The 24,404-nt window shown below is 37.9% G+C and overlaps 1 protein-coding gene across 1 annotated transcript in view; it reads left to right on the top strand.

Moving 5' to 3' along the window:
• The first annotated feature begins 22,259 nt into the window (after positions 1-22,259).
• Positions 22,260-24,404, top strand: part of LOC114654645 (solute carrier organic anion transporter family member 4C1-like) — a 116,479-nt gene continuing 114,334 nt past the window's right edge. Inside the window, exon 1 of the mRNA XM_028805292.2 lies at positions 22,260-22,598. Coding sequence (XP_028661125.1) covers positions 22,394-22,598 — 205 coding nt within the window. The 5' untranslated portion in view covers positions 22,260-22,393. The remainder of the gene's footprint in view (positions 22,599-24,404) is intronic.

Genomic DNA, 24,404 nt, shown 5'->3' with positions numbered 1-24,404 from the left:
ACTTAACTGTGTGCTCTGATTGGGTAGCTTCTCAGCCATCCGCCAATACCATCTCTTGTATGAAATCAACTGGGCAAACCAACTGAGGAAGCAAGTAAAAAGACCCATTGTCCGCAGAAACCCGCAAAGCAGCGAAAAATCCGCATTATGTATTTAGATATGCTTACATATAAAATCCGCGAAGTCGTGAATCCGCGAAAAGTGAACCGCGAAGTAGCGAGGGATTACTGTACTGTTAATTACCACTACAATTTGCTTTTTATCATAAGTACTGTATTTTGTAGATGAATATGAATAATACTGAAAATAAAATTTAAATATTGCTTTCCCTCAAAAATAATTTTAATAACCGAACCACTACTTAATTACTACAACATTGACACATCAATATATTACTAATATTTTGATATACTATTTCATATGCCTAAGGTACACACTAATTATAATGGCAGTAAACAAAGAGATGACAATAGTGTGATGTTTATAGGACACAGTGTAGTTAACAAATGTCAGAATATGAAAGAATTCTTTATTTAAGCGCAAAATAAAAGGATTGTCATGGATGTTAGCAAAGACTGATTACACAAAAGTCATTTGAATTTTCACCAAAGTTTTCAACATAAAACAAAATTCAAAGCTAGAAAGCTTTTCCTAAAATATCTTTTACTCCCTGGAGAGCTGGACTCTTGCAAGGTCTTTCATTTAATTCCTTATAGCTGGAATGCTGCCTATTGGGAGCAGGCATCTTATATGTCATGGCTGCTGTGATGTCATGCGTCACATGACACATGCATCACATGGCATGCAGCATCACAGTGACCAGACACAAAATGACAGCACCCATGAAATCAAGAAATACAAAATGGCAGTGCTAATGCAAACAGATGCACACAAAATGGTGACAAGCTAACATAAAAGTATAATTAAAATGATTATCATGTTCGAGACACCAATGAAATATTAATAATGATTATTAACTTGTTCCTGATAAACAGTATATTAATAATAGATTAAAAATGAAAACTAAAAAAGCACAGAAATGATAAGGAGAAAATAAAGACAGGAAACTTAAAACAGTTTCAATGTTGTTCCTCAGTGGAATTAATCCTTCAACATATAGAATTCTTTGGGATGGTCAATGTGAGTAGTGGTATCTCCTGGGTTTTCATGTAGGCACCCTCCTTCCTGGATGTTTCACTGATATACCAGGCTCACCCACTAGATCCCATACGCTCACTTGAAGGCCCTGGTGGAATCCTTTGTCTTCATCCAGAGCCACTGATTACCCTGCTCAGCAACTCTGGAGACAGCTTGCCAGTGGGCCTTCCCTCGCACACCCACTTACCGGAGTACTGGGGAGTAAAGAGGAGAATCAAAGTAAAAAATACTAGTAACGTCAAAAGCCAAAAATGCCAAAATATGTATTTATATTAAAGGCCAATACGTAACTGAAAAAACTCTCAGTGTTGTAGCCCCAGAAAGTCAAAACACATACTAACTACCACCACAACAATTTTCTCAATATCGTAGTGCTCACATAATGAAAATACCAATTTAAATAATGTTGCATCGTAATTTACAGTGGATGTGTGTTAACAACAAGACATTATTTTTATCAATAAAGAAGTGTCCTTGTAGAACAAAATAGCAGTGTGATAATGGTAAAAGTCATGATAAAAAAATTAACATATCCACAAATACTAAAGAGCAACAAAATTAAGCTAAAATTTTATTCAGTAACAGCCAAATCTGCAAATAAAACTTCATCTCCACTCTAATAACTACATCCACCACATCCTTCAATTTCAATACATCCTGTACACATTTTAATTTACATAATTTAATTATTATTTCTAAATAATAATAGAGAAAACCAAGCTTTTGAGACAACTCAGGCCCCTTCTTCAGGCAAGGATTATATCTTGCCTGAAGAAGGGGCCTGAGTTGCCATGAAAGCTTGCATATTGTAATCTTTTTAGTTAGCCAATAAAAGGTGTCATTTTGCTTGGCTTTTCTCTACATTCATAATGGCTAACACGGTACAACACCCTAGTACTATAAATAATAATAAAAATACATTTTATTTATATAGCACCTTTCCCATGCTCAAGGCGCTTCACAGAGTCACAGAAAGAATAGCAGGGTATATGTAACATTGGATACAAATGTTTTCTACATGGAACACTAGAACAGATAAATACCGGATATACAAAGCAGTAAACAGAATAAATATTTTGCATCCACTTGTTGGAGAAGTGGGAACTGTTGGAGGGGAGTGTTTTTTGGAGGCAAAATGAGTGAATGGCATCCTCACTGTCCCCCAAGCTAGGTACATGACAAGCTCTGGATGGATGGCATGCTAATCTGAGCTCTTCTTCTATTACAGTGTTGAGCACATCAGGGCCTGCATCCTTATCCCTGATCTCTGCCTTTGCTTGTGACAGATGTGGTCAAAATTTAACATCTTATTAAAGAAACATCCTCTAACAGGACAATTCAATTCTGTTCATTGTATCTTTTAATTACTCCTCAGCAAAATGCCTTGGAGGGAGCATTCTTCAAAAGCAGTCCGTTACAGCATGGTCAGAATGATCAAAGAAACAAAGAACAGAGGTTCATTTTATAAACGGTTGAATTTACATACAGTGTCAATCAATGCATATATTTTACTCTGGTTGGTTTGTTGGTTTACATCCAAATGATTTATATAAAATAAAAGTCTATTATAATATATTCTGGTTCTTCTTATACCTTTTGAGATGAGCCACCAGCCTTGAAATTTCTGTGCATTGTGGACGTTAGAGGTGCTGTTGCCCCATTGAACCCACCAGACAGACGTCCAGGACACACATTAAAAGCACCAAGAAGATTCTTTAATAATAATTCTTCAATAAAGTGCACAAAGCACCGCACACTCCACAATTCACCAATAATGACACAATAATTAATAATCACAATCCTCCTCTCCACCCAGCAGCTCCGTCACTCTACCACCCAACTCCGGCTCGATCTGCTGGTATTCCCAGAGTCCTTTTATATTCCATGACCCAGAAGTGTTCCTTCTCCAGGTCAAACGCCACATCATTCTTCAAGTGTCCCGGAAGTACTGCGGGCTTCTGTCCTCGTGACCCCAAAGTACTTCTGGGTTAGCATAACAGTAATAGTCCCCGGGTTCTTGGTGAGCTCCCCCTGGCGGCACCCACGCCATCCAACAGGGCTGAAGAAATGGACTCCATGTTCCATGTTGCCCTGAGGGAATCCGGGGAACCATTTCCGTCCAGGGGAGCTGCCATCTAGCGTCCCGGGGGATGTAGTGTCCTGAAAAGGCTGCTTTTCTTCCTTTTCTCAGATGAGGGACGTCCCAGCCAGGCTGAAACACCTGCCGTCCATCATAGCATATAACAACTGTCCATTCTCGTTGTTTATAGGACATCTGCTGATTTCTTAGAATTCCTTCAGTACATTTTATATATTACAGCAACATTTTTTATTTACTTGACCATCTTGGTATTTTTCCTATACAAGTTCTTATATTTCAGTGTACATTTTGTTGTTCACTTGATCTTTATCTCGTTTCCGACATTTATTAACCCTTTATGCTCTTTCTTAAAGATGAATGGTATGTTACCCTAAAAGTATTATTCCACACAGACTGTAACATATCATTCTTTTTGGCTTTGGTTGTTCTTTTGGCTATTGTGACAAAGACTTTGTAGGAAATAAAGTGTGCTCTATACCTTATGTATCCTTACCAATGATATTAAAATAAACAATAAACTAAAAAAAGTGGAAAAATTAAAAGAAACAGTATTACTATCATGGAAAAAGGGGTCTCCAGCATCTCTGCCTGACAAATGGAAGAGACCATCCTTTTCCTAAACCAGCCTAATACAAACATAGGGTTGCCAGCCTATCACAGCTCCCACTCACTCACACTGCTCCAAATTCTAATTGTCAGTTAACTCAACACGCATGTCTCTTTAATGTAGTGGGAAGATTTGAAGATCAAAACGCAGGCAGACAGAGATAATGTGCAAACCCAGTCCACTGTAAGGTAGCAGTGCAAACAACTGTAGCACAGACTATTCATTTAAATATTGCAAAAAAGATAATATTACGAAATTCCCTTAAGTGTAGAAAGGATCATTAAATACAAAGATTTGTAGATGTATTAAAAAGAGTACCACTGTGACTAGATTAAAAATGAAAATGCATTATTAATAAAGATAGGCACTTAACAAGTAAAAAAACAATAACATATATTATTAAATGTTTTTTTTTAGTACAGAAACACAGACAAGTTAAATGACTTGCTCAGGGTTACACAGCAAGACAGAGATAAGATCTGAAATAGCAGCATTGTAGTTTTAAAGCTTTAGCTGCTGCCTATCACAGCAATTCCACAAACAAGGCTTATAGCAATTAGTCACGCCTCGGTACAAGAATCCATTTCAGTATGTTTCGTTTGTGATGTTTACCAGTTACTTTAGTTTTATGTGACGAAAATACAAACTAAGATAAGAAAGATGAAAAGAATAACACCAACAATACCAATTCTTTTCAAAAATCATAAAGCGGTGTTGTTGCTTAAAAAGTGCTTTAAAATTATTCCTGTTTTAAATAGGCTGTTTCAATAATGTGTGAATGGATGGATAGACTGTGGTGAGGCACAGAAAGACTATATCATTGACATGCAAAGACAAAGTGTTCAGGCCTGGTATTGTGCTATCCATTGCACCACCATGTCTTCCACAAATCACATATTCATTGTTTCCACACAAAACATTGTCAGGTTGATTTAGTGACTTTGAAGATATAAAACCATAGAGAACAAACCTGTTGGATCTGTCTTAAGCTGGCGTCACATAACACAATGTCTAGTCAGCAAGGATGTCAAACTTGATGACTGCACTTGCTGATCTCATCACCTGAGGATGTCAGATTACATGACCAGAAATTTCAGAAGATGACAAGTTAAATAACTCCATGACTGATTTTCGCTACAGTTTCACTTTTCCACATTTTCTTACATTTTCTTTTTCTGACAGCAAATAACGTGCTGCCTGACAGTGCCGGTGTTATATAAATGCTTTCCAGGTACATTGAGTTCAGTTTTAATCTCTTTTTTTTTTTTTCTTTTTTCATTCTGTAGTGGTACTGACCAGAAAGCAGGAGACAGAGCTGGAGGTGGCAGAGTTAAAGATGCTAAGATTTTCATTGGGTGTGACGAGGATGGACAGGATTGGAAACGAGCACATTGGAGGGTCAGTTCAAGTTGGATGGTTGGGAGACAAAGTCAGAGAGGCGAGATTGCGCTGGTTTGGAAATGTGCAGGATGTTAAATATAGAACTGCCAGGCAAGAGGAAAAGAGGAAGGCCTAAGAGAAGGTTTATGGATGTGGTGAGAGAGGACATACAGGTGATGGGTGTGACAGAACAAGATGCAGAGGACAGAAAAATATGGAAGAAGATGATCCGCTGTGGCAACCCCTAACGGGAGCAGCCGAAAGAAGAAGAAGAAGAAGATAGGAAGTAGTAGTGGTACATAAAACTTGAGACATCAGACAGATGAGCCTCTCTTCTGTTTGCGAGACCCCAAACGACCCACATTGTTTATTCTTCATGGCTGCATTATATGAACTGTACTTTCAGCTGAGCACTCATTGATTCTAAACTGTCTGTCACACACACGCACAGAGCCCACCTCTGAGACTTAAGACAATCAAATTTGTTTGATTTTGTTGGCCATGAGTCACAGACTGGTTGGACACAAGTACTTGGCATATCACACTACAGTCATGATTATGATTATATAAGTGTAAAAGTCTATGACCGAAAATTGTTGGAAATCCACCTTAATAACAGGGTAGGTGTTTGTGTGTCTCTCTTTGAGTCTGTCCAGTTGCTATGTCTTCCAAAAGGTGGTGCATCAGAAACATTAGCACTGCTTTTACAAATTCCATCCCAAATGGCATATAACATAGACATTTGAATTTCATGATTCACTATAAATGTCAACGCTGAGATCACTTTGATTACTTACATTTCAGCACAGTTAGAATTAAGTAATGTGGCAGAGTCTTTAGCCATTTAGCCAGCAAAATGATCTATTTAACATTTTCTGCATAATGCAGGTACACTCACAAAACACAACCAGAATACCACCAGTAGTACACAAAATTATCCAAAATATCATATTTCGCTTCACCTCCAAGTATGGCAACTGAGAACTTTGGATAGCTTTTTCTACTTTTTCACAATAGGACTTGAAGGTTAATGGTCAGACCATGCATCTGAAGGGCTCCCAGCAGTTTCAGGGAACTGAGACAGGGCAGGAAGTAAGAAAGATGTCCGCCCCTTCTGATCAAATTACCTCAGCCATAAGGGAGAAAGGGCAGTTCAGGTTTGCCTACAAAATAATTGTCAGAGCTCTATCCAGACTCGATAATGTTTTTGTTTAAGAATACTCTCTCTGTTAACTAAGGAGGAGCCTGCAAGATATTTCTCTCTAAGGCTACGTCCACACTGCTACGTTTTCATTTAAAAATGTTCTTAAATGAAAACGATCTCGGGCCACGCTAGCATTTCCACAATGTTTATGAAAGTCTCTCCACCCACACTAATATGACTGAAAATGCATATAGCAATTTGCTTTAACTGAACAGGTGTGCTAATAAAAACAGGCAGAGAAAGCGTCTGCTTGAGAGAATGATTACGTTGCTTGCCCCTGGATTTATCGCAAAACTGTAAAGATCTGTAAATTATTTGTCCTTTGCATCATGGGTGTGCAGCATTATAACTGTACAGAATGCAATTTAGATGCATAAAGTTAAGCAACACAGTAAGCACCATAGAAAACAACTCCTTTATCTCTGGAATATGGTTTTCTTCCTTGAAGGCTGAGCAATCAGGGAATGAGACATTGTCATGAGAAGGAACTAATCAGGAGAAGAGTCATGTAATAAGCATGACACAATCAGATTGCAAAACTCTGTTTTCACCCACCCACACTGCAAAATTGAGCCAGCATTTTAAGAAATGTTAATGGAGCACATTTTCAAAGCCATCTGTTTTCAGGGGTTAAAAACACCAGTGTAATATGAGCAGAAGGCGAAAGCGGACACAAATGTCTGTGTTTTTGAATGAAAATGTAGATAATCCTACTCCCACCCCAACTTCCCAGCTATCTGAGAACCGAGTCTATCCTCAAGAGAGAACTGCCACAAAACTGTTCAGCATGTCTGGAATTAATGATATTCTGATACACCAGATTTCTTGTCTTGAACATCTAAGTAGTTACAACATATATATTATATTTCTCAAAGTGATTGACTGGTCAATTAACAGTCACAGATTGAACACTGTGGTTCAGAAAAGGAGAACAAGTAAAGAGATGACAAATGAACTTTCATTATTTCTTTATTCTTGTAAGTGCTTCAGTTGGTCATGTAAAAGAAGATGCACACTTTTGTGGTGGGCCCCAGATGCACATTGCACGGCATGTTTTATGTTGACAATGTATCATTCAGAATGTTAAAAATAAACATTTATAGGCTTGGGCTGGGGACTTTTAGCTGGGACTGGGGTTTCCAACAGTCCTTTTAAAGTCTATGACCTGGAAGTATTTCTTCTCCGGGTCAACACCACATCTTCCTTTATCAATTGTCCTGGAAGTACTGCAGGCTTCTGTCCTCGTGACCCTGAAGTACTTCCAGGATGGCGTAATTGTAAAAGTCCCCGGGTTCTTGGTGAGCTCCCCCTGGCGGCACCCACGGCACCCAACAGGGCTGAAGAGATGGACTCCATGTCCCATGCTGCCCTGCGGGAAACCGAGGAACCATTTCCTTCCAGGGGAGCTCTGCCATCTAGTGTCACGGGGGATGTAGTGCCCTAAAAACGCTGTCCATCACAATATATATATATATTATATATATATATATATATATATATATATATATATTATATATATATATATATATATATATATATAGTATACAGTATATATATATATATATATATATATATATATATATATATATATATATATATATATATAATATATATATATATATATATATATACACTAGCTGCCCCCTTGTGGCTCTGGCCGTGTAGTAGTGAAACAAGAACGTGAGGAAGGCCCAGCCCGGCTCCTCACACTTCCTCCTCCCCACAGCCTCTGTCTCAGATTATCATGAATATATTGCTCCTGCAAGCGAACTATGATTCTTAGTGAGATGAGTGGAGTCACAAAGTCAACCGGAATGTTCAAGCTAATTCTAGAAAAAAACCCAATCTAAATATGCTAAGTAGTTCTCTCGTTTGCTAGCTGAAAGGATATAAATTACGCTCCGAGGCTGGCACGTGAGTGTGGAAGGACCAACTCGGCCCACAGTGTGTCTCTCAAATTTGCGCAAATAAATTGATATTGCAAGCGAACTATGATACATAGCGCAATGAGAGAAGTCGCAGAATCAACCAGAATGTTCAAGCAAATTATAGAAAAAAACCTGATCTAAATCCATTAAGTAGTTCTATCGTGAAAAGTGGACAGATATACAGACAGACATACATTTACCTAGCATTGTCTGGTAGGTAACCACCCACACAAATTCAGGTCGTTGAGACTCAGACTACGAATGCAATGAATGCAATTACTCCGGACCTACAGGCTGTCAAATAAAAGAACCACACGCTGTGGTGCAGCATAAAGGGGCTTCGTCTCTGACGCTGACGTCCGAGGTTCGATCCCCGAGAGGGGAGCAGTAGAGTGTGTACGCCTGATGAGCCCAAATAAGGGCGAAACACATGTCACATACTCTTTGCATTATTTGACAGTAAACTATGCAACATTTCATGATCTGCTTCTCGCAACTGAAGAGGGCACTGTGGCGGATGTTTGCCGAATGGCAGACCAACCACAAGCGTTACCTGGTAGGTAACCACCCACACAATTCAGGTCGGGACTCAGACTACGAATGCAATGATATATATATATATATATATATATATATATATATATATATATATATATATATATATATATATATATATAGTGACCACAATTGCGCATTGCAGCTCTCCAAGTCCCAGACACAACTTCATGAACACAACTCACAGGTTCAAATCAAATTTAATTTCAAAGTTTTATTATATTAAATTACCTTAACAAATACTTCTTTTTGATATAACAACTCTTCCACCAGAGCAACTCCTTTTGTCCAAGACTTGGGAGTACTTCTGGGTCAAACAGAACTCCCTATAAGTAAGGAACCCAACAGGGCAGCTCCATGACACTATAGTTCCCAGCAGTGCCCATTTGGTTACTGAGACTCATGGATGCTCCTATCTTGTGTGGTCCTCCCAGCCAGGTAAGGGTCCTTTATCCACCCCTTCTGGGATGCTGAGACGCTGCACAAATTGTTGTCTATTCCTGCCAACTTCATGGCAAAGAAACCAAGTGTCCTACCTTTTCTTTCTGATGGTCTCCCATGGAATGCCAGCCCAGGCGTGCCATACATGATTTCTATATCTATATATGTCTATCTCTCTCTTTTTCTATATATATATATCTACAGATAGATAGATAGATAGATAGATAGATAGATAGATAGATAGATAGATAGATAGATAGATAGATATGCACATGATAAATTACAATGTATATTTTAAAAAGCTATAGTGTCACATTTTAATCACTTTTCTTTTAGGTCACTATTCAGTAGTTTGCTCAAGCTGCAGGAAGTTGACGGATTGAGTTTGCTAAGCACAACATGCATACATATAGCTACACGTTTGCAGAACCAGCGGTTATAAAATAATCGGCTTTATGCAGCTAAGTGCACTTTCTTAAAATATAAGCCGATTAGGCTGACAAATAAAGCACATTTCCATTTTTTCAATTGTTTTCACGATCAGAAGTTTGTAGCATTTCAGTTCTGTGAATACAGCTCAATCAAATATCTGTTGAGTATTTTCAGATGGCATTTGAGTATGTTCTGCTTTACAGATGACTAAGTAAACTTGAAATTATGAAGGCCAAAGGAAATATTTACAGGTGGATTAAGAAACTACTGCAGGGAGGGAAACAGAACAGCATAGTTAAGGAAAGCTGCTTACAGCTATAGCAGTGTGTGTTGTAATGGGGATTCTTCGCCTTGTGGCAATAATGACTGTGAGGCAAGAGTGAGCTTAAGCACTTCATTATTTAATTTAGCTGCAGGCCTTTACAAAAATACAAAAGGCAAGAAATATGTGTGTCAGGCACTCAAATGCAGCAACCCTCTTCTCTAATTAGGTCCTTTTAGAGCATAAACTATATCTTTATATCTGGCTTGCTCTTAATGAAATGTTATTTTGCCATGACAGTGTCTATGGACTTCTTCACCTTTTATTGTGTTACAATACGGAGTCATAATATACTGTACATCCTTGGGATTTTTTGCTGTTAAGTCAAAAGAAAAATTCCATAATGAAAAACTTTCTATACATATAGAAAATAATGGATTTCTGCAATATTCCCCCACCCTTTGGTTAAGCTACATTTAAAAGAAATTCTGGTCATGAGTCATTTGGGACAAGTCACCAGTTTTGCACATCTGAACAATACCATTTTTCCCTTCATGCATAATTGCTTATTTGTGGACGGGGACATTTGATTTACACTGTTTCTCATCTCCTACTCTATAATTTGGTTTGGATTGACATGTGAACAGTCCTGATCCTTGATTTATTTGTTATAAGCTCTCATCTGTGGCTTTGACTGAATGTTTTGGGCTTTTGTCTTTCTTGACGATCAGTCTCTCACCTAACTTCCTGATCTTTTAATTACTGCAGAAAGATTTCTGTATGCTTTGCTGCTTCCATTTTTCCTTTTTTGTGATCAAGTGTTTATAGGAATTTTGATAAAAATATTGTATTAAACAAAACAGTCAACAGTTTTTCTATAAAATGAAAATTCAGTCAACAAAACAATAACAATCAGTAACAAAGATCTGATCTTCCAAATGATATACCCCAACACACAAACTTAGCCCGTTGGAAGAGGACAATATGAGACAGAGAAGGTCCAAGCAAAACCAAGGTAAACAGAACCAAACGACATGCTTCGTAGGGATAACATTTAGTTAGAATGAGGGAGAGAGTAATGGCAATCTCTAGCCACATAGGCCTACAGCTGCATTACAGCATTTTACAATATATGAACTGCATAATCTGTTGACCACCACCTTACTCTTCTAGAAGAGTAAGGTTAAAAATTCATTCCTTATTGTTTTATAGGTCTCATGGGCACTGTCTGCTTTTTGACTATCAACAATGGTCAACAGGCCGCCATTACCCACTGTGCAAACATCGTTTGTGTTCTTGCAAGTACTTCTCATCTGCAAAAGCGACTCTCAGCACACCTCCTGTACCCTAAATCCTCTTCTTCTTTCGATTGTGTCATCAAAGACAAACTGAACAATCAGACCAAGGCCAAACTGACGAATCAGATTGCTCACAGGTTCTGGGACACACATACAAAGACAGTAGTGTCCTATTATAGTAGATGAGTAGAGGAAACTCAATTCAGATGCCAAGATAAGTTATAGGCAGCAGCATTTTGCACCAGCTGGAGCCGAGACAGGGTGGACTGGCTAACACCAACATACAACGAATTACAATAGTCCAACCGGGTTGTAATGAAGGTGTGGATTACTGTTGTAAATTGATATTTGGAAAGAATGTTTTTTATCTTCGCCAAACGTCTTAGCTGAAAAAAACAAGATTTCACCACTGCGCTGATCTGACTGTCCAGTCTAAAATCCTCATCTATCCTAAAACCCAAATTTTTAATAACAGGTGTACCATATTGTGCAAGGGGACCCAAATCCACAGGAGCAGAAGTAGAAATAGACCCACTGGTGCCCCCAGGACCAAAAACTATAACCTCTGTCTTATTTTCATTAAAATTTAAGAAGTTTACTGCCATCCAAGCTTTCACCTCTTCTAGGCACATAACCAAAGTTTGTATGGAGTAAGCATCCTTGCGTTTGAGGGGTACATAAACCTGAGTATCGTCTGCATAACAATGGAAAGCAATTTTATGCTTTCTAAGAATAGAGCCAAGAGGCAGGAGATACAAAGAAAATAGCAGAGGACCAAGTATGGAGCCTTGCGGAACCCCACATGATAGTGAAGCAGAGGAGGATCTAAATTCATCTAGCCTCACTGAAAAAGTTCTTTGAGTCAAGTACGATTTAAACCACGCCAAGGCAGTACCACGAATGCCCACACAATGCTCCAGACGAGATAATAAAATACTATGATCTATAGTATCAAAAGCAGCTGTTAAATCGAGCAGAACTAAAATCACATAATCCCCTGAGTCTGTTGCCAAAAGGATGTCATTAAAAGCCTTCAGTAATGCGGTTTCAGTACTGTGAAGCGGCTTAAAACCAGATTGAAACACTTCGAGCACATCACTTTCTTCTAAAAAGGCTTTCAATTGAATATACACACTTCTCTCCAAAATTTTGGACAGAAATGGAAGCTTGGAAATCGGTCTAAAATTGGATAGCACAGTGGGATCTAGGCTTGGTTTTTTGATCAATGGTTGCACTATGGCATGTTTAAACAAATTAGGAACTACGCCTGAGGAAAGGCTGCTATTGATAATAGCAAGAACAGATGGCCCTAAAACAGAAATAATCTCTTTAAAAAGAGAAGGTGGGACAACATCAAAAGGAGAACCTGAGGGCTTTGATTGACCAACAATCTCATGTAAACAAGATAGAGTCACCGGCTCAAACTGATAAAAAACAGCAGAGCAGGGGAGAACAGCTAAGGGGTCATAAACAGTGAGAGGTATATAAGGACAAAAAGGCAAATAAACCTTTACTTTTAAATCATCCAAAGTTGTATTCTTGAAATTTTAAGATCTAAAAAAAATATCCTTTTTTTGTTATTTAGCTTTCAATGTAACAGATTTGTAGTTTGTATTTTTATAAAATGGCCTCTGTTAGTCACACATGGCTCTACAGCAGTGGCAATTACCTTCTACTAATGGCTGCAATGATAAGAAAGCCAATGATGTCATTGAAACATGACTCCTGATCAAAGAGAATAAACTAAAATCTCCATAAATACAAAACTGAAATTATAACAAAATTACAATTACACAGACTGTGTTATACACAGTAGAGCTCCATTCAACAAAATATGTGACTTCATAACATACCCTATATACTCGCGGATAAGTTCTCATGCGGATAAGTCGGGTTTTGATTTTACAGTATAATTACTCGTATTTTATAATGTCGGTCGTATAAGTTGAATGTGGAAAACTCACGCTATTGGTACAAGGGATTATGATATGCTAACATGTACCTGAGAGAGTAGCCACGGAGCACACTGCCTTTTTTTTCTATGTGGGTGCGGCAATGTGCTGTATCAGCACGTGTTCCTAACCTCTCGCTCTCTCTCTATTGTGCCAACGTGACCACACGGTAATACCTGAACGATTCCAAAGCAACGTTTGCACTGATTTTTTTTTGTATCTCACACCCTCATACTCCTTTATCGTAAGAGCTTCCATTATCTATGAAGGAGCATTCAATCAGAAGAAAATATGAAGCTGGTTTTAAATTAAACGTTGTTGAAGTAGCGAAAGAAATTGGTAACTGTGCTGCTGCAACAAAATTCAATGCGTCTGAGAAACTGATGCGAGATTGGAGGAGGCAAGAAGATGTAAAAAAAAAAAAATTAAGTGTTGCATTTTTGAACAGACATACAAGTCGGGGTCTAATTTTATGATCGAGTTTTCGGGTTTCAAGACCCGACTTATACGTGAGTATATATACGGTAAATGGTTATGCCGGTGTTGTTATGCAGAATAAATTTTAGTGGAATTAATAATTTACTTGTTAATCAATGCTTACAATTATATAAACAGAGATATATAATAAAATAAAATGAATGAAAAAGTTGGTGTGGAATTACTTTTTATGCATGATACGTTATGAGTGTCTAAAACTATAGGCTTCTTATACTTTTCTGTTCTGTATCATTTTTAAATATTTTGTTATTCCAACAGTGTATAGATCTCTTTAAAGGTGTACTACTTAGGTAAGGAAAGTGCCTGTTCTTGGAGTACAGAGAACAGTACACTTGCGCAGCTCTAGTTCGCCACTCATTAGCGATCACCCTCTCATCACATCCCAACCGGCCACAGCCTTGGAACTGAGGAGCCCAAGCCATGAGCACAGAAACTTCAGATGCAGAAGAGAACCATCGCATTTAGCAGCCTCTATTTGCAGGAAGGGATTGCAGATCAAGACAAGCTGACCAGAGTAGGCAACAGATACGTGGTTAAAAAACACAAAGACAGGGAACACAAAGGCGAAGTTCATCAAGACTAAACAGAAAAAGCAAAAGGTAAAAAAGTTAGGCATATGATCCAAAACACCAATCCCGATAGCAATTAAATCCTAGAAATCAAAATATTCACAAAGGTACACTATAAGACAGTGGTCCTCAAGTGGTTGTGGGCCCTTTGTGACAGTAGGTTTTTGTTCCAAGCCATTTCAATCTCAGTGAGTCATTTTACCACCGAGTGATATCACTGTTTATTTTGTTTGTCTTTTTTTTTTTTTAAAAAAAAAGAAAGGTAGAATTTGGCAAACCACTAAGGCAGATATAAGGAACCAGAACATTAACACGTACCTAATAACAAGGTGTAGGTCAAAAACAGGAAGTCACAGAGACTAGCATCTTGGCAAAATCATAAAGCAAAAGTCAAAAGTAAAAATTCATTTTCAAAGTATAAATACCAAGAATATACTGTATATAATAGGTATAGCACTATGTTATACACAATTTTGGAAGCAGTCTACTGGGTTTTGCTGGCTGATAATTTTTTTAAGTGACATCATACCATACACTTCTGGGAACCGAATGCCCAAGTGCAAAATGTAGCTTTGTAGCAACCAAGGCTCAAGATGGTGGTGCCCAAGGCAAAACAAAACGGCAGTGCAGACACAAAAAGAAAAATTCTTTTACAAACAATATTTAAAGAAAATAATTAAATTCTCTGGGGCTCAAAACCCTGAAAAAGCTGAATTTCAGAGAATGACAAAAATATTTGGAAACCAGGAGAAGTGATTTAAATACCTAAATCATGATGTGCATTCTAAAAAGCCTAGCAGCATGAGATTTACATTGATAACAAGTTATGAAGCTTTTGTATTTTTGCCATTGCTTCAAATACTCAATTTTCTTTTGTCATTTTTCTTTTCTTATGTGGAGTTCACTCCATTCATTGTATCCTAATAATTACAGCTAAAGAGGAACAGAGAAGACATAAGGGCAAATGACACTGAATACTTAAAGGCGGCAGGTACTTAAGTGTCAGATGCATTTACGTGCACATCAGTAAAAACTACTTTAGTAACCAGAACGTCCGGAAACTTAGAATAAAATTATGATGATACTGTTGATAATCTTAAAATTCAAGGAAAAAACACAAAAATGATCCCATGGAGCATAATAATTGCTTTCTGCATCCCAGGAAGAAATTAGCAAGTCCAGTTTTATTATTTCTATATTGTCACTAAGCCTTTGAAACTATGAAAGAAATTAATTAAGGTGAAATCATTGGTTGAATGCTCATCTTTTTTTCCTTATCCCACCCATCAGACTCCAGAATGATTAGAACTGATCATCAGCTGAGACTGATAGGCATATCCAGGGGTGAACGGCAGAAAAAAGGAGAGGTCGGTGGAGCCTTGGGCCTCTCCTGACACATTGCGGGACTTTGGGGGAACACATTTTTTATTGGACAATCATAATTCTGTGCATCTTCTGTCATATTTCACAAACTATGATGACCAGTTCAGTAGAAGTTACATACAGATTTTAAAAATGTATTTTCAGTTGTGTTTCAAGACTCGACTTATACGCAAGTATATACGGTATATATAATGGCACTACTTTTCTAGTAATTATGTATCTATGTTATGTAAGCTCTTATTGATTTATTTTTATAAATTATTCATTATTCTTGTTTTATTTAGAATTTTTTTCACATTTTGTAGCACTTTTTTTAGCTGCATATTATGTACAGTATATGAAAATGTGCCACAGAAATAAATGTTGTTGTTTCTGTTATCAGCAGACCTCAATGGTCGAGAAGGATCATAAGACCCCACAAGAGTCTCCATATATATCAAGATGTTGATCCATTATCTACTCTGTAGATATGCGTTACTACTGGGAGCCAATGTAGTGACCTGAAGAGAGGAATGACATGTGCCTGTCTCAGCTGACTGAATTCCAAATGTGTTGCTGCATTCTGTCCTGCAGCTTGGGAACATATGCCCTCTCCTCCCATCAGCAGAGAGTTGCAGTAGTCCAGATGTGACAACACCAAAACCTGGAACAGGAGTTGTGCAGCTCACTCTGTTAGATATGATCTGATTTTCCTCATATTGTATAGCGTGAAACTATAAGACAAGAAACCATAGCAATATGGCTTCTGAAGGACAGCTGGTCATCAATCACCATCCCAAAGTTGTGTACCGACTTTGTGGGTGTTAATTGTAGTGAACCATGCTGAGCATAGATGGGGTGCTGAACAGATGGTCGACCAGGGATAACAAGAAGGTCTGTCTCTGCCAAGTTGAGCTGAAGATGGTATTCCTTCATACAGGTGGCAATATCAAAGAGACATGTAGAGACACAAGACAATACCGTGTGTTCCTCTGGAGAGAACAACAGGTACAGTGTAGCTGCATATCATTAGCATTGCACTGATGAGAGAAATCATGGTACTGGATGATAAGTCTAAAGTGAGCAGATGTATAGGGAGAAGAGCAGAGGGCCCAACACTGATCCTTGAGGCACCCTGTGCTTACCTAGTGTACTCTTGACATTTCTCCTTGTTAGGACATATGGTAGGATCAGTCCAAAAGGTAGGACCTGACTGACTACCTAAGTGCAGTTCCAGAGATGTCAAGGTCAAAAAAGGAGGCAAGGAGGATCTGGTGATTGACCATGTCAAAGTCAGACTGGAGCTCTAGCAGGATGAGGATAGATGACATGTTGGTAGCTCTGTGTTGGCAGCAGTAAGTAGAGCTACCGCAGAGGAATGACCATTCTTGAAGCCCGACTAATTATGATTGAGCAGTCTGTGCTGTAGAAGAAAGGAAAATACCTCATTAGACACAGTAATGTTTTGGATAGAAATGAGAGAAGAGACACTGGTCTTTAATCACTAACTTGAGAAGTGTTGAGAGTGGGCTTCTTGAGAAGAGGACAACAAAGTAGGTAAAATGCTTGTGCTGAGTGGAGTGTTAATGGCATGTGTAACTGCAGAAATGAGTGAAGGAGAAATAGCCTGTAGGAGATGAGGGGATTGATTCTAACTTTGGTGCACATCTCTGGTCGTTGCCTTTTTAAAATGTATTTCAGTTTCTTTACACTTTCTGTTATTATACATAGTGTTTAGGGTCATGAGGGCCCAGTGGGAACCAACCTGGGACAGGTTTTCCAGACAACCCCAGTGCACACACAAACACATCCACTCACACCAACACAGAGCTCATTTAGAATTTCCCATTAACCTAACTCACATGTAGGGGGCACAAATGGATTGCCCAGAGGAAAAGCCTTGAAGCCAGGAAGAGAAATGTGCAACCTGAACAGTGTTGGGCTACAAGATTCAAACCTAGGACACTTGATCTAAGAGGCTGCACCACTGTTCCATACCTAATAAGGGAAATGTAAGCCGGAAAATGAACTTTCATCTCACTCAGCATTTTGTGTATATTTATGTTTTGAGTGCTATTTTAATTTCATTAACTCTTGTGCATGACTTCATTGATGCCAGCTGACTATTACTATCCTTAATTTCTTTAACCAGACACCTTTACTAAAGGGTTTTATTTTGGCTGTGAGTCTGTTTGCCTGTAAAGAATCTTGGATGAAGAGCTTCTCAATCTCTTTCAATCTCAACTTGTGAAATATGGAGAGTTGCCCAAGATATGAGGACACTGAACTTCTTTTTCTGTTTTCTTAAGCCATCTTGGTCAATAAAGGAGTCGCAGCACCACAAACAAGGCAGAAACCTGGTCTAGACAAGATTCTGGTCCATCAATTTTTAATTGTGTCATTCATTCCAAAAGATAAGTAATTTCAGCATTGGGAAATCCCCACAGAAACTGGAAACATTCTGCAAAGTCTGCATAGGAAGCAACTGAGCCCAAAATGTCCTTGGAGTTGGACAACAGCAGTGCTGACTCCTACACCACCATAATGTTGATTCTTTTCTCCATTTTTAAATAAAAAGAGAAAAGATTTTGACATCTTGACATAATTGTCTTCTAGAATGGTGTGTTTTTTTAATATGTTGTTTATGGGTTTTTAGGGAGTGAGGATTACTCTTGTCCTTAAGTTAGATGTTTGTACTGATGTTTTATATGTAAGAGCTCCACCAAACCAAAATACAAATGTTGTTATGGCAATAAAGTATTCACTTTGCTTTGGACCAAATGTAAAGCTGTTAAAACGATCATTCAAAATAGTATGTTTCCTCCATGTGAATTTTCACATAAGGTTGATAAATAGCACAGTGCTGTCACTAGAAGGAGCAGCAGCGCATACATTAAACCGTGCGTGTTATGCAGAAAGAGATGTTTCCACTCATGTTATAAAAGACATTTGTGTAGTGTTTGCGGTAAGGCTAAAGTCAAACAGATGCCTCTTCAGCTCCCTAAGAGGGAGGCATGATTAACTGTCAGATCTCATCCATTTTCAAACAGTTGTCTTATAAAGTAGATATCAATAAAATGAACAGATAACAAAGCAATTTACCAAAGTGGAAATATGTCAGGCAATTCTGTGCTTTTGATATAAAGGAAAAAAAAATAGATTCAAAGAAATCACAGAAGAGTGAAGCATTTTCACACCAAAAACTACAGTTGCTGCTTATTTTTCCCCTGCTGAGGGAATCATCACTACTTACAGAACAGTTAAAAAGATTGAGGTGATCACCTTCCACAGAGAATGCATGTGAGCTTGCTGCTAATTGCTGCCTACAGTGAGTAGAAAAGAAGCTACTGAACTGTAACAGCCATCTTTTTACCAATTACCGATTCACAGGGCACCAGAGTCAATTCCAGCTGCAGTGCTCGAGAGGCACGGACTAATGGGGTGGCATACTTGTGCATCTACACTGATCCAATTTAGAACTGTTGCATGTCTTAAGGACGGAGGGGAAACTGGATGCATCCAGAGAAAGAAATGCGCATGGGAAATATCCACTTAGATACTGGTTTGAAAGTCCAGCATTGAGAGTCTGTGATGTGACACTACTAATCACTGTATCGCCATGCTGCCCTTAAGCAGTGGCCTCATTTCTACCACATTCTTGCTGAAGGCGTGTTTTGGGACTCCACATTACTCCTAAAGCTGCTAAAAGTGGTGATACTAGCAGTATTTACGACTTCTTCAAAGTGCTTGTTTAGATCATCATTTTGGCTTATTTGTTTGAAAATGTCAGGTGTATTTTTCAACAAAACAGTGTCTTTTGCTTCTATTGCATTCCTTATTTTTTTGTTTCACTGCACTGCTGGGCTCTTGTTTTGAAAGATCTTCCATGTGGACCTTTTCTTTTTTTTTCGATTGTATGATCTCATCAAAATCACTTTTTAGGCAGCTGCTCTGATTGTGCCCCACCAAAATCAACTTATATTTTTCTTTTAAATGCTATTTATTAAAGCATGATTGGATAGATTGATAATCATAATAATCAGATAGGGAAGGGTGCTGGACAGTATATTACTGTGACTACCTGTACTTTTGGAGAAAAATTGGGCTTTTTGTGTTAATAGGTATTTTTTTCTCTCAAATATACAGTCCCATTTATGAGCAAGTGCCCCAGGATGGGCACCCAAGTTACCTCGATGGTAGATCCAGCCATGGATTACAATGACCTTAGGATACTGAGAGCTGTGAAATGAACCGATGTGTATATATATATATATATAAATATATATATATATATATATATATACAGTGCTCAGCATAAATGAGTACACCCCACTACATTTGTCAGAAAACCTTTACTTTCCTTTCAGTATCAACATTGTCGATGAAGATACTGTACTACAAAATACTCCCACAAATGTGGGCCATTGATTGCAAACAAGATTTGTTAATTTGCACACACAAAAACGTGATTATCCTAACAAATTCATTCAAGCCCATGTAGCAAAAATGAGTACACCCCAATTATAGTCTTAGGAGAAAAGCAACACTTAAGACTACAAAAGTCCAATTAACAGGCATTCGACCACAGGTGAGTCTAATGATTCATTTAAGAGGTGTCCAGCAGACAGGTGACTATAAAAGGGCATTACTTAACAAAGAAAAGCCCTTCCCATTTCATGCTGTCAGCAATGGCTCCACATGGAAGAGAAATGTCAAAAAATCTGAGAAAGGAAATCATTACTTTACACAAAAAAGGTGAGGGCTACAAGAAGATCAACAAAGCTTTACATATCAGTCAAAATACTGTAGCAAAAGTGATCCAAAAATTTAAGAAAGATGGAAGTGCAACCATCTTACAGAGACGTCCAGGCTGTCCACAAAAGTTAACATCTCGACAGGAGCGTCTTCTGATGAGAAGGGTTGAAGAAAATCGCCATGCAAGTTCACTGCAGTTAGCTAAAGCAGTAGAAAGCCAAACTGGAGTGACCGTTTCCCGTGACACAATACGGCGCACACTGCAGAGGAATGGCATGCATGGGTATCGTCCACGAAGGAAGCCTCTCATAAAGCCCATTCACAAAAAAGCACGCCTAGAATTTGCTAAGGCCCATGCTGAAAAAGATGAACACTACTGGGACTCTATACTCTGGAGTGATGAGACAAAGATCACTGTTTTTGGAACTAATGGTTTCAAAACTGTATGGCGTCGTAAAGGTGAGGATTTCAAAGAAAAATGCATGGTGCCTACAGTGAAACATGGTGGAGGCAGTGTCCTTATGTGGGGCTGCATGATTGCTGCTGGTGTTGGGGAGCTGCATTTCATTGATGGTATCATGAACTCAACAATGTACTGCTCTATACTGAAGGAGAAGATGCTGCCATCACTCCGTGCACTTGGTCGTCGTGCACTTTTCCAACACGACAATGATCCAAAACACACATCTAAAGCTACTGTTGCATTTCTGAAGAAGAACAGGGTGAAGGTGATTGAATGGCCAAGTATGTCTCCTGATCTGAAACCAATCGAACACCTGTGGGGAATTCTGGAGTGACAAGTTGAGCATCACTCTCCATCCAGCATCCAGGCTCTAAAAGAGGTTATTCTTGAAGAATGGAAAAAGATAGATGTTGCAATATGTCGCCAACTTGTTCATTCCATGCCTAGAAGACTTGGTGCTGTCCTTAAGAATCACGGTGGTCATACAAAATACTAGATGTAGTAGTTTTTGTTGCGGGGTGTATTCATTTTTGCTTCAACCAATTTGAGTGAAACTGAAGATTTTGTGATCTAAGTTATATTATTAACCTTAATTTCATGTTATGGAGTTTAACAAGTGTTCAATAAAACTCAGCCTTGTGAAAATTTTGGACATTGTTCTCTTGTTCATTGAGCTACTGATTAAATTCGTACTTTTTAAAGGGGGTGTACTCATTTATGCTAAGCACTGTATATATATATATATATATATATATATATATATATATATATATATATATATATATATATATATATATATATAATCTTTTTATGAATTACAGAAGTTGAATTTAAATAAGCAGGAATGTAAATCTGTTACATTTCTATTTGACTTCTCATTCCTTTAGGCTTTCATTTATTCTTAAGTCCAGGAGGACTATAACATCAAAGTAAAATTTCTGCCTTATTCTGCATGTGGTTTGCATATTCGTCATATTTCTTCTTTTAGTGGTTTCATTATTATAATTGTTTTATTGAGCTTTTTAAAGTAATACAATAATTCATTATATCAACTGCACTACATACAACATTTGTTCTCGTCTCATACCAAAAAAATGCAACCAATCTTATTGGAAAATACAGGATTGAATTTCAGAAAACAGCTCTTAATTACAACTGGGCAAACCTTTTTTGTTGTTTTTTTTTTTTTTCTCATAAAGGGAACTACTGGATAATCTCACAGAAGGAATAGCCACACATGCCAAACTCGTGAAACAAGTTGTAGTTTGGAGAAGTATAGGCTTTCAACATGCTTAAGGCGTCAGTGTCAACATTTCCTGTCATTTCCTCAGATGATCAGACTGTTACGCTTCTCTTTACTAAAGGCAGCATGTTGTGAGCAATGTGCACATCCAGATATCCTTTAGCTGATAACGTGAAACAGCAGTTATGAATGGCATAGATAATCCAGTTTATTGCAGTGATGATGAAACTGCAATAAATAGAGATGAAAAAATCAAACAAGAGACTCGGACAGAAGAAGAGCTTTCAGAAGGGCCGTATGCTTGGGGCAGCTTTAGCCCAACATGTTTGCAGTGCTGCAACCGTCCAAGTGGGTTCCTGCTCTGGTTCTGTATTCTTGGTGTGATTCAAGGTAAGCATTAGTTCACATGCCCAGTAAGCATTTTTTCTGTTTGATAACTTTTATAATAAGATGATGATTTTGAAGTTCTGTTAATGGCAATTTCATTGAATCAAATAGTTCATGGACATTAGTATTTCAGTTAAATATATTTTAAGGCATTAGGAAATACTGAATAAGTTTAATGAATTACATATAACAACCAGCTAATAAGGACATTATTTCATTGAGAAACACAATATGATTTATAAATAAAACTTTATAGAGAGTAAACAATATATAACTAAAGTTTAAATGCTGAGAGGAAACTTAATGTGTAACTATGAATAAAAAAGAAAACCTAGTATGGACCACCACTCTAAAGATACGAAAACAGGAGACTATCTTCGGAAGATAAATTTAATAAGCAGTACATTCAATTCATTTCACTTTATTTTTGTACAGTGCTCTTCACTGAGTGCAGACACAGAGTGCTGTGACAAGTTCACAGATAAATACAAATACAAATATTACAGATTACTAAATACATAATGAGTATAGACAGATTTGTTTAAACAGAGAAAACAAAGTAGATTGAAACTGATTAACAAAATGGAGAACAGTAATATCTGTCCATTAATTAATATACATATACACTCGGCCTATTAAAATGGTGGCCCGCGGGCCACATGCCTCCCAGAAGCAACCCCAGAGAAAAACATTCAACCCACAGTGCAGCGCGTTGTTGTCTTTCTAGAAGTGATGGTAGTAGTTTATGATATAGTGATATATATATATATGTATATATATTTTTTGTGATAGTACCTCAGCCATGACAGTTGGTTGTGGCAGCTACTACATACTAAATGATTCTATAATCAATTGTGTTTAATTGAATCTCAGTTATATTCCAGTTTCATTAAGCGAGTGTGAATGTGGGTTTTCGCAAACTAATCAAATTGTTACTCCAATGAGATCCTCATTACTGACAAGCACTGTCTCCGCACTTCTCTTCATATGATTAATTGGACCTCCACTCACATGCTTCGATCCTGCCAGGATGACGATCAGTCATTGACACCCAAAGCAAAGAATGAATTAGGAAGACTGCATTTGATGAAAACATGCAAACAGTTTGGAATTTTCTTTAAAACACAGTCAGATTAAGCACTGATTGCTATGTGGAACCACATAACAACTTTTTTTGTAGAATGTACAGAACAGTATTAACCTACAGTTGATATTGGTTAGTTTTTCGAAATTGTGTGTTTGTAATTTTAAAATATCAAGTACAATATTATGTAGTACGGTACACCTATGGAGGGGGCGCAATAGTTGTGCTGTTGCCTCGCAGCAAGGAGATTGTGGGTTTGTGTCCCGGGTCCTCTGTCTTTCATTTGTATTGATTTACAATTTGAAATTACCTGCTGCTTACCAGCCACTGAAAATTTCTTGTTTTGGAAATCTGGCCCAACTTAATTTGTAATTAAATAGGCCTGATATGCTCCAGCATGTACAGTCGAAGCATGGACTCCAAAAGATCTCTGAACATGTTCTGTTGTATCTGTCACTAATTTGTTAAAAGCAGATGTTTAAGTCTTGTAAGTTTCTTGTCAGATTCTAGATCAGATTGCGATCTCAGAAATTAGGAGGCCAGGTCAGCACTTTGAACTCTTTGTCAGGTTCCTCAAACCATTCCTGAACAGATTTTACTGTGTAGCAAGTACATTATTCCATTAGGAAATACCGTTGCTATGAAAGCATGTATGTTGTTTGCAACAATCTTTAGGTATGTGGTAAGTGTCATGTAACATCCACATGAATGCCAGGACCCAAGGT

Source organism: Erpetoichthys calabaricus, chromosome 7 (assembly GCF_900747795.2).
Source record: "Erpetoichthys calabaricus chromosome 7, fErpCal1.3, whole genome shotgun sequence".
Taxonomy (NCBI): Eukaryota; Metazoa; Chordata; class Cladistia; order Polypteriformes; family Polypteridae; genus Erpetoichthys; species Erpetoichthys calabaricus.
Note: the sequence above shows the minus strand (reverse complement) of the source record. Positions and strands in the feature narration are given on the sequence as shown.